Genomic DNA, 12,514 nt, shown 5'->3' on the forward strand with positions numbered 1-12,514 from the left:
TTGGGTTAGTGTTGGGGTGGCTGGATTGTGCTATTGGCCTGTGATATATAGCATTTCAGACTAGATGAAGAAAATTGACAGCCAATGGCTAATAGACAAGATATTACAACAGCAATTTCAAACTAAACTGAAGAACAGATTTTAGGTGCTACAAGATAACATTGACATATCCTAGCTCCATGACAGTATCACAGATGCCGAAACATTAATTGGTTTCTAAATAAGCACACCTAAAATCTGGATAAGTGAGGATAGGTGGAATTGTGTGAAAGAAGGAAACAAACCAAAGCAAACATTAGCTACTCAAAAACACCCCCAGAAAAAGAACCAGTTAAAAAAAATCTGTATTAAAAAAGGAAAAAGCAGTGAAAAATAGCCTGAGAAGAGACAAGAGGAAATACATGGATCAAAGAATCTGGAGTGGCTCTAAAAGAGGTGATAGTAAAACACTTTATCAACTCAATAAGGTCCTATTAGCAAGTTTAAATGGTGAGCAATTTAAAGATGCACAAGGAAACTGACAATTTATTCTGACTGTTTATTTTCTGTGTTTTAGCCAGTTTATAATCCATGACAGAACTTTACCTCTCCTATCACTTAGTTTCCTTAATAACCTGTTGTGTGGGGCTTTGTCAAAGGCTTTTTGAAAGTCTAAATAAATTATGTCACGTGGTTCTCCTTTATCTACAACTTTATTTACATGATCAAAGAATTCTAAGAGATTAGATTTCTATAGTTTTCCTTCACAAAGAAGTGGTGGTTTCTCCCTCATTTTTAACGATTGTTTCTGTCAGCATTCCTGGATTGCCCCTTAGGTCTTTATTAAAGGTTGAATTATGGTGATTAACAGCAGCTGACGATCTGGCTTGCAGTAAGTACACGTGTTATCTTCCAGTTCTCAGGTACAGTAACTGATTTTAACGAGAGGTTGCCTGTTATTTGTTAGCAGCTCTTAAATTCCTTCAGAATTGTTGGAAGTACACCAGTTTATAACATTCCTCCATTTTTTGTCATTTTATATTTTTTCAATAATGCTTACTATGTCAAGGTCTCCGTCCTTCAGTCCACTGAAAGCTCTCTCACTCACTCACACGCACACACTCACCTATTAAGTTACAGCTACATCACATCTCAACTGCCTGTATTAGCGATGTGCTGCCAATAGTTTAACAAAAATTATCTCCATTAGTCAGTAATAAGCTTCATGTACCGGGGAATATACGTGTTTGCAGAGAAAAGGTATAGGAGAGGGGAGAAGCAATTTATTTGTTTTCCTGTTTAAATGAAATTGATTTTCATAACTATAATTAAGGGAGGACGTACTACCACTTGGCAAGCTAATATTAAATGCACTTTACTTCAATTTTGCTCTGCAAGTACTTTTATCATCTACAAGATAAATCATCTAACTAAGTGGTACCCAGAGAGGGGGTGATCGCAATCACAGACAAGTAAAGCATAACAACCTTCATTTTCATGGCAGAATTATAGCCAGGGGCTCCAGAAAACCCTTCAAAGCCCTCTCCAGAATGTTTCTGTCCCGTAGAGTTTATAAGTAAGGAAGGTACTAGTGATTTATTTTGAAGCACATATTATTCAAATAAAGCCCTGATCAAGTAAAACTTATTTCATATATCATATGCATCTGCATAAATTTAATATTTTCACCAACCTAGACAAAATGGATATATATCATTGGAAAGGAGAAATAAGTAAATAAGCAAAGATTTGTATCTTGCAATTTTCAGGTTGGTTTACTTACGATCAAACCACTATTACTTTGTCTTCTTTCTCTGCCATGGAGCTTTCTGTAGAAAATACCTCCTGGATTAAACTGAGTACTCCAAATAATCATATCACCTTGATAATATACATCCATCCCAGTTATCCTTGAATTATGTTCAACATGTGAAATTTGTTGATGAACATCACTGTAGTTGAATGGATATATAAAACCCAGGATATCAGTGTCATTAGCAATGTAGAGAACTTGATCTTCAGAGCCTGGGGATTATTATAATGAAATACAAAAATAAAGTGAATTTCAACTAACGCCTAGTAAAAATATCAATATTTTTTCATTTGTATCGATTTTTTTTGTTTATTTGGTATAATTTCTTAATGTTAACAAGGGAACTTGATTTGCGTTTGCCCAGCCTTATAAACACTATCACACTATTAGAAGTAGTAGAAGTAGTAATACTCTGTTAGTGTCTGCAGTGTGCTAGATGATGCCAATACACAGTCCTTGCCTCAAGGAGTTTATTGATTAAAAACATGAGCAACATATAAATGGTAGGGGAGTTTGTGCAAACATAAAAATATAATTTTAATACTCACTACTTCATATATCCCATTTTCATATTCATTATGTACTTTTAAAATTTCTTAAATGAACATACATACATTAAAGGCAATTTTTACATGCCAAGATTTCATATGCATTATTTGAACTTGCTCTACAAATTAAGAAAGGGTAACGATCCTGTTTCCATTGAAGTTAACAGAGTTTTGAAACTGACTTCAACAGGAACACAAACGGAGCAGTGTTATGAACTATATTCAACATTAAATTCAGCATTTACTCATAGCGGTCTCTGAGATACCTCAGTTATTACCTATCTGAAATGCCCAGGTACCATTAATTATCTATATAATAGTATTCTCTGAAATCTATAAGTGAAGTTTGAGAAAAATATATAATTATTGGATATATAAATAGCACACTAATGGTCGTTGCTTTATTTTAAAATTTAAATCATATTTGTCCACAATACATGATTTACAGTAACTACCATCCAAGATTTCATGCCTTATGGATATAAGATATTCAAGGCCATTTGCTCCCCCACTATTGCTAATGTCATAGGAAATAGTAACAGAAATAGTGGCCATGCAGTTATGTGCAATCCGTCAGAATGGTGCATTGACAGACAGGGTAATGAGTGTGACCAAAAACTTGTATGAAGACTAAGGATCAATAGATAAAGGTAATTATTAAATTATAAGCCTAATGTTAAATTCTTCTGTGTCACCCTTGATTACAAGTAGCTGCCCATCAGCAGCAGCAGGGTGTGCTCAAGATCCTTTATCTTGATCTTATTGGTTCCTCAGTGGAGATTATGAACCCTGATAGAGTTCTTTTTACCTGTAGAGCAAATTAATATTGACTCAGGAAAGTCATCCTTCTGTGACAGGTCACCGTGAGGAGAAATGGGGCATTCAGTGTTCATATGGTGTTGACTGTTGCCACCCACAATACACTATAACCTCACCTCCACTGTAGGATTGTTAGGAACTACTATGGAAGTACTGTGGACATACTTTCATATATCCAACAATTGAAAAATGACATTTTAATAGAGAATAGAAATTTAAATTATTTCATTCCGGCAGTGGATTATTGCTTGTTTTTCTTTTAAGTCAATGAAAATTGACCCCCTAAATGTTATATAATGTGGAGGAGCATAAAACTCCTTAACACAGTCCATTAGCCACTAGCATTTTGCCAACAATAATAATATATGCATATGTATTCACTTTGCATTTATATATTACTTCAAAGCATTATGCCACAGTGGGTAAATATTATTGTTCCACTTCCAGTTCGGCATACTAAGGCACAGAGAGATTAAGGTCAGATTTCAAAAAGTACCTGGGCACCTAAAGATGCATATGGGTGCCTAGCGGGATTTTCAAAAGTGCCTATGTGAATTAGGTGCCTAAATACCTGTAGTTCTGGGGCCTAGGTGATTTGTCCAAGATTGCTCAGCAAACCAGTGGGAAAGCCTCCAAATACCCAGTCATTTGCTCCAAACATTAGAAAACGTTTCCATGAAAAAAATCTGATTCTGCTCTCAGGCTTCTAAAACTTCAACAAAATACCTACATTATTTAATAAAATCTTTATCTGACTTTTCAGTCATTTGTGTTTTAATATTAATATTATGTGTCTTAACCTTTATGGAAGACATATTTAAACAGGAGAAATTGTAGTGGTAGAAATGTAAAACACATGCAGGCAAAGAGACAATTTGCTTATGTATACTTGGAAAGACTGCTTTCTTGATGATCACAAGTAAATCTACATTGTTTGAACTATTTGACTCATTTTTCTTAACATGAATTATAAAGTCAAAATACAGTAGTAGCCATTAAATATGTAAATAATGATGTAAGCAATTAACTGATTATTATTAATTAGTATAATTTTTGTAGCCTTACCTTTTGCTATGCAGCTGTTATTCTTTTCCTTATAATTTCTCTCACATATACATTTGTATGATCCTTTAACATTAGTACATTGATGTGAACAGGTGCCAAATATCATGCATTCATTGATATCTAGGGGGAAAAGCACTCATCATAAGATAATACATACTTGGATTAAAATGATCAGTCCACTGTTCTAGCATTCATCTGAACATGAACTTCCAAGGACTTCATTCCCTCATTCCAGCTGTGAACAAAACACTTCCTCACCAGACTCTCCTCCAGTCTTATTTCGTCTCCTTCCTTCCTACTCATCTCTAATATCTCTCCGTTATCATTAATAAACATTTGTAATCAATTGTGAAGATTAAAAAGTCAGAGTATTATCGACATCTCCAAGGGATCTCTCTATGGCATGCTCAAAACTGTCATTATCACCATCTCATAGAAAACCTACACTTCACCGTTTCTTACTTGCCTACTCCCCTTTACTTAAGGTAAGGTTAGGTTGAAAAGCTCTTAGTCACATTTGTGAGTAGTCCCACTGAAGTAAATCAAAATACTTGTGCAAGTAACTGCTCATCAATTCACGACAGTTCACAATCTGCCCCTGAGAAAGGATATGGAGAAAGTGGATCTTCTCTCACTTTTCTGAGTAACACTTGCAGCACAACAATCTTGACTGCTCTCAAACTAGCTGGGCACCCTTTACATTGCAGAGGGCACCCTTCTCAAGGTATTTAATAACTCACTCCTCTCCCTTATTATATCTGATCTCAGTACAGCTTTCAAGGTTATAGATTGCTATTCTTCTTCAGCTTGTCACAAAACAATCTGATCACCAGTACCTTCATTTAGTAGTTTAAATTCCACCGCTTTAATGGATCTATTGAAATTCCTGTTGGAAGCTTAAAATCATCTGTTTACATCTTCCATTATGGAATCATTTAAACTTCTGACTTTGGTCCTCTGACATTTCATTGCTTGCTTTAATCTTGCTTTAATACCTTCAGGCAAATTACACACAAATCTAAATCCCTCTGTATCTTGCCCATCTTCTTATCTTGATTCGTTTAGCTGGTAGCTATGACTGAGGTCCTCATTCTTGTGAAAAGTCACATTTATCTCAACTCTTTCACTCCATTAACATTTTTTCCTGCTCCCTCATTTTTCTGGAAATCTCAACATTATTTCCTCTAGGATAATGTGCTATTTCTGTAAAGTGTTTTTGACATGTACATAAAACCATACACAAAAATTAAATGGTATTGAACTGTATGTTAATTACAATTATGCAACTAATTTCTCTATGCATCTCATTGAGAAAATGCTCCTTTTTTTCAAAGCTAACTTAGTCAGGATGGATGAAGTTTCCACATGCCAGTGATCTTTCATTTTGAACAACCTAAGAAATAATAGTGGCAATCTTAGTCTGATAGAAGCCTGACAGATAAAATAAAAACAAATAAACAAAAAACAAACTGGTTGTATGCAACATCTACTGATGAATTTAACTAATAGAACAGAATTGACTGGGAAGAGTGAGTTAATGAAGAGGTGGGAAGAAGGGGAGAATCAAATTTACCCTTTCTGCATTCCTCAATTCCTGTTCTTGGAAGTGAATGAGACAACAATGAGGCTGCTTAGTTAAGAGTGGTACAGAATGAAGGAATTTTAAGACGAGACGAAAGGGATTTTTATGCCTGAACGACTTGTCTGTACAATGGGTTTTTTTTCTAGTTAGTCCAATGAAAGGTATTACCTCTAAACAAATAATTAAAGATGAAGAAAAACTAAGGCAGAGAAAGCTTATATTACACTTCTTTCATCAAGGCATGTGCAAACTCACATGTATAAATCTGTGTTGTCTGGCACTTGTGTGTCTGATGGGAAAAGGATTAAAGTTTGTAATATGAGTATGAATTCTGATGACTCATCATCAGAATTCATACTCCATATTACAAATTTAATCTTTTTCCCATCAGACACACAAGTGCCAGAAAACGCAGATTTATACACATGAATTTGTACATGCCTTGATGAAAGAAATGTAATATAAGCTTTCTCTGCTTTAGTTTTTGTTGCATGTGTTGGCATTAGTCTTGCACCCTGATGAACTTTCTTTATATAGAGGCATTAGCTCACTAAGTAAATTGATAAAGAAAATTTTAGATTCCTTCATTGGTTTTAAATACCCAGACAAATGATTATTTACCATAATACATTTAATTCTTAGAGAGCTGCCTAAGTATAGACTGTATACCCTTGTAAGCCATGTTTCCTAGACTTTTTGGAAAGTAATGTCTGTTGCAGCCACACAAATGCCCTCTTGGTCCCAAGGAGTCAAATATTTTTGGCATCCTTTCCAATGAGAACGTATGACCTAATTTGGATCAATTCTTCTTGTCCCTCACTGCAATAACCAATGAGCCCTGAGTGGCATAGGTTAGAAAATTCTGGATCTTATCTTCCAGTACCTAATAAGCATTTAGTTGTGGATGGGTGTGACATTATCTAATTAAAATATGACCATATAGATCATTGTTGAAACCACTGTTATATATTTGCAGCGAATATTGTACAAAGGTTGTTGAGAGAGGTGTCTATGAAAAGGTTATGATTTGATGGTTATGATTATGCAATCTGTATGTATGTATCATTTTTGTATTTGAAATTATGAGTAATGGCTCTATACTTGGATTTCAAATGTTTGCTCCTGGGGTAATGCCCACAAAGTAGCTAGCCAGCACATCTTGGAGGAACTGTTCAAATTAAGTGGCCCATCAAGAAACACTTGACTGACAGTGGACCATGGGAGATGCCCATCTACACTGAGTGGACTGTCATGTAAATGTGCTGTCCAGAGTGTAGGTAATTGCTTCTTGCAATGACTGAGGGAAATTGGGCATGAATATGTGACTTGCCCATGTGACTCCAAACTCTATCTTATTGCTGTAATTTTCCACAGTAAGAACAATGGGATGCCCTCCACATGGCAAAAGCTATGAAAGGCCCTGGAAACACCTCCATTATGTCTTCAATCCTGCTTCCTACCCCGGAGGAACTTTGCTACAAACTGAAGCTCTGACCAAAGGACTGAATGACCCATCCAAGCTGTGGATGTACTCCAGAGACTTGACTTAAGCCAGAAGTTTATTCCATCACTGCTACAAGTCTGAACCAAGAATTTTGCCATTACTGTATGTAACTGATTAATTTAACGCTCACATTTCTTTCTTTCTTTTTATAAATAAACCTTTAGATTTTGATATTAAAGGATTGGCATCAGCATGATTTTGGTGTAATATTTAAGCTATATATTGACTGGGTGTAGAGCTGGTCCTTTGGAATCAGAAGAACCTATTATTTGATGAGACTGGTTGTAAAGAACCACTCATCTCTGAACCCACTGTTTTTGATGGTAGGACCTGGAATGCCTGAGGAAACTGCCTTTATGTTTTCTTGTTAGCCAGTGTGGTGAGACAGGAGTTTACTTTTGTGGCTGGTTTGGTATATCTCATAAAAGAATAACCACCAGTTTTGAGTTGTGCTTGCCCTATTTTTCAGCAGTTCATCCTGAATTTGGCATCCTCAGTTGTGACACACTAAGGCATGGTTACAATGGGATCCTGGAACTGATGACCCACTTGAGGAGAGATAGTACTGAAAAGGACCCCCCACTGATGATATCATTATTACTATTATTTATCATTTTTATTACCACAGTGCCTAAGAGCCCTAGACCTGGACTAAAACCTCCTTGTGATAGGTGTGGTAGAAACACAGAACAAGAAGACAGTCTCTACCCTAGAGGGTCTTACAGTCTAAATATAAGACAAGAGATGACTCATGGATATAAATAGATAGGGAAGTACATATAAACAATGAGACAGTATTGGTCAGCATGACAGGCATTGGTCTCTGCACACCAGCAGCCTAAACCTAGTGAAGTTTTTAATAAGCATCATGGCAAAGGAAAGTTTTGAGGAAGGATTTGCACGTGGATAATCAGGTGGCTTTATGGGGAGCACCTCCCAAACATGAGAGGGAGATTGGGAGAAAAATTTTGAAATTTTAACAAAGGGGCCATGGAGACTAGCATCATTGGCTGATTAGAGGTGAGCACTGGCAGCTCAACAGCAAATGAGATATGATAGATAGAATGCGGACTGACTGTGAAAGGTCTTGAAAGTGAAAACAAGCAACTCATGTTTGATGCAAAAGAGAAGAGGGAGCCGGTGGAGTGATATGGTCAAAGTGATGCAATAGGAAAATGACCTTTGCAGCAGCATTCTGAATGGATATAGGTGAAGTAAGCTTGCATTTGTTAAAGCCAGAGAGAAAGATGTTACGGTAATCAAGACATGAGATGTCAAGAACTTGGATGACAGGTATAGTTCTATGTGTATGGATAGGAAAGGGCATATCTTAAAGATGTTATGTATGTTATATATAAATATGTTATATATATATAGTTGATTTTTTTTCTGCATAACATATATATAACACATATATCCCCTGTATGTGAGAACCTAGAAAGAAGCCGGAGTCAAAGAGGATGACCAAATGATGGGCCTGGGTGACAGGTGTTGTCCACACTGATCAAGAAAGAAGGTAGCAGATTCATAGGCATTCAGGGTAGTCCCTGTCCTAGCATGTTAAAATGGAGTAAATCTTTGTGATGCTGAGGCCACCTCTTATGCTGATATTACACCAGTATGCCTTTATAATAGATTTCATAGGTACGGATGGATTATGCAGAAGTCAAATTTGGCTTTGACATTGCAGACATTTCTCACTAGAAGACTCACTTCTCAGAGTAATCTTCTTAATGATTATGAAACCTTAGTGCTCATTGAAAACATAGACACTATAGCCTTAGATCCTATTCTGTCTGACAACAACTTTTTGTTGTCACGGTGGCCCATGATCAGTTTTCACCAAAAAAGGATAATATAGTGAACACAAGTGAAAATAAGGCAGGATCTGAGGCCAAAATAGGGAGAGAACAAGTTAAAAATTACTTAGACAAGTTACGTGTCTTTAAGTCACTTGGACCTGATTAAATACATCCTAAAATACTCAAAGAGTTGACTGAGGAGATATTTGAGCCATTAGCGATTATTTTCAAAAGCTCATGGAAGAGGGCAAATATAGTAGCAATCTATAAAAAGGGAAATAAGGACAATTCAGGGAATTACAGAGCTGTCAACTTAATTTCAGTACCTAAAAATATAATGGAGCAAATAACCAAGCAATCAATTTGCCAATATCTAAAAGATAATAAGGTGATAAGTAACAGTCAGCATGGATTTTTTCAAGAACAAATCATGTCAAACCAACCTAATAGCTTTCTTTGATAGGGTAACAAACCTTGTGGATGAGGGGAAACAGTAGATTTGGTATATCTTGACTTTAGTAAGGCTTTTGATGCAGTCTCACATGACTGTCTCATAAACAAACTAGGGAAATACAATCAAGATGGAGCTACTATAAGATGGGTGCATAACTGGTTGGAAAACCATTTCCACAGAGTAGTTATCAGTGATTTACAGTCACTGGAAGGGCATAATGAGTGAGGTCCCTCAGGGATTGGTACTGGGACCGGTTCCGTTCAATATCTTCATCAATGATTTAAATAATTGCATAAAGATTACACTTATAAAGTTTGTGGATGAAACAAAATACAGAGGGGTTGGCCAGGGCTTTGGAGGAGAGGCTTAATATTCAAAATGACCATGACAAACTGGAGAAATGGTCTGAAGTAAACAGGGTGAAATTCAATAAGAACAAATGCAAAATACTCAACTGAGGAAGGAAAAATCAATTTCACACATATAAAATGGGAAAAGACTGCCTACAGAAAGAAATATGGGGATATGGTTGATCACAAGCTAAATATGAGTCAACATTATAACATTGTTTCAAAAAAAGCAAACATCATTTTGGGATATATTAGCAGGAGTGTTATCAGCGAGATATGAGAAGTAATTCTTCCACTCTACTCCGCACTGATTAGGCCTCAACTAGAGTATTCTCTCCAGTTCTGGGCGACACATTTAAGGAAAGATGTGAACAAATTGGAGAAAGTCCAGAAGAGAGCAACAAAAATGATTAAAGGTCTAGAAAACATGACCTGTGAGGAAAGACTGAAAAAGTTGGGTTTGTTTAGTCTGGAGAAGAGAAGTCTGAGAGGGGACATGATAACAATTTTTCAAGTACACAAAAAGTTGTTACAAGGAAGAGGGAGAAAAATTGTTCTTGTTAACCTCTGAGAATAGGACAAGAAACAATGGACTTGAATTGCAGCAAGGGAGGTTTAGGTTGGACTTTATGGATGGAGCTCGGCTGTTCTCAGTGATGGCAGATAGCAGAACAAGAAGCAATGGTCTCAAGTCGCAGTGAGGGAGGTCTAGACTGGGTATTAGGAAACACTATTTCACTAGGAGGGTGATGACACACTGGAATGGGTTACCCTGGGTGGTGGTGGAATCTCCATCTTTAGAGGTTTTTAAGGCCTGGCTTGACAAAGCCCTGGCTGGGATGATTTACTTGGTGTTGGTCCTGCTTTGAGTAGGGGGTTGGACTAAATGACCTTCTGAGGTATCTTCCAACCCTAATCTTCTATGACTCTATGATTAGGAAATGCTTCCTAACTCAGAGTAGTTAAGCACTGGAACATATTGATTAGGGAGGCTGTGGAATTTCAGTAATCTTTAAAAAAGGGAAGAAGGAGGATCCTGAGAACTACAGGCCAGTCAGCCTCACCTCAGTCCCTGGAAAAATCATGGAGCAGGTCCTCAAGGAATCAATTCTGAAGCACTTAGAGGAGAGGAAAGTGATCAGGAACAGTCAGCATGGATTCACCAAGGGCAAGTCATGCCTGACTAATCTAATTGCCTTCTATGACAAGATAACTGGCTCTGTGGATGAGGGGAAAGCAGTGGACGTGTTGTTCCTTGACTTTAGCAAAGCTTTTGACACAGTATTCTTGCCAGCAAGTTAAAGAAGTATGGGCTGGATGAATGGACTATAAGGTGGAAGGAAGCTGGCTAGATTGTCGGGCTCAACGGGTAGTGATCAATGGCTCCATGTCTAGCTGGCAGCCGGCATCAAGTGGAGTGCCCCAACAGTCGGTCCTTGGGCCGGTTTTGTTCAATATCTTCATAAATGATCTGGAGGATGTTGTGGATTGCACCCTCAGCAAGTTTGCAGATGACACTAAACTGGGAGGAGAGGTAGATACTCTGGAGGGTAGGGATAGGATACAGAGGGACTAGACAAATTGGAGGATTGGGCCAAAAGAAATCTGATGAGGTTCAACAAGGACAAGTGCAGAGTCCTGCACTTAGGATGGAAGAATCCCATGCACCGCTACAGACTAGGGACCAAATGGCTAGGCAGCAGTTCTGTGGAAAAGGACCTAGGGGTTACAGTGGATGAAAAGCTGGATATGAGTCAACAGTGTGCCCTTGTTGCCAAGAAGTCCAATGGCATTTTGGGATGTATAAGTAGGGGCATTGCCAGCAGATTGAGGGACGTGATCATTGCCCTCTATTCGACATTGGTGAGGCCTCATCTGGAGTATTGTGTCCAGTATTGGGCACCACACTACAAGAAGGATGTGGAAAAATTGGAAAATGTCCAGCAGAGGGCAACAAAAATAATTAGGGGACTGGAACACATGAGTTATGAGGAGAGGCTGAGGGAACTGGGATTGTTTAGTTTGCGGAAGAGAAGAATGAGGGTGGATTTGATAGCTGCTTTCAACTAACTGAAAGGGGGTTCCAAAGAGGATGGATCTAGACTGTTCTCAGTGGTAGCAGATGACATAACGAGGAGTAATGGTCTCAAGTTGCAGTGGGGGAGGTTTAGGTTGGATATTAGGAAAAACTTTTTCACTAGGAGGGTGGTGAAACACTGGAATGCGTTACCTAGGGAGGTGGTGGAATCTCCTTCTTAGAAGTTTTTAAGGTCAGGCTTGACAAAGCCCTGGCTGGGATGATTTACTTGGGGATTAGTCCTGCTTGGAGCAGGGGGTTGGACTAGATGATCTCCTGAGGTCCCTTCCAACCCTGATATTCTGTGATTCATTGGTGGTTTTTAAGAACAGGTCTGGTCTAGTTATTATGTAGTCCTACCTTGAGTGCACAGGACTGGACTAGATGATCTACTGAGGTCCATTCCAGTCCTACACTTCTGTGATTCTATGACATGCCTAACTTTGAATCCAAACTTGGCTTAGTCTGTGACTTCACAGCTGATCCAACGTTAGATGCAGGAACTGCAATCATAAGGCCTC

General features: G+C 37.8%; 1 protein-coding gene across 12 annotated transcripts in view; it reads right to left on the bottom strand.

The window, feature by feature from the left end:
- LRP1B (LDL receptor related protein 1B) overlaps positions 1 to 12,514 on the bottom strand; it is a 1,327,274-nt gene that overhangs the window by 126,212 nt on the left and 1,188,548 nt on the right. For 11 of the 12 annotated variants that reach the window (XM_073305381.1, XM_073305383.1, XM_073305382.1 and 8 more), the window contains 2 exons: positions 4,225 to 4,344; positions 1,763 to 2,004 (listed from right to left, as the gene is read on the bottom strand). In XM_073305381.1, the coding sequence (XP_073161482.1) occupies positions 1,763 to 2,004; positions 4,225 to 4,344 (362 nt within the window). Of the gene's footprint in view, positions 1 to 1,762; positions 2,005 to 4,224; positions 4,345 to 12,514 lie in introns of those variants that run through there. The other variant, XM_073305387.1, reaches the window with a different exon arrangement.

The sequence above is a fragment of the Lepidochelys kempii genome, chromosome 11 (genome assembly GCF_965140265.1).
Source record: "Lepidochelys kempii isolate rLepKem1 chromosome 11, rLepKem1.hap2, whole genome shotgun sequence".
NCBI classification, from domain to species: domain Eukaryota; kingdom Metazoa; phylum Chordata; order Testudines; family Cheloniidae; genus Lepidochelys; species Lepidochelys kempii.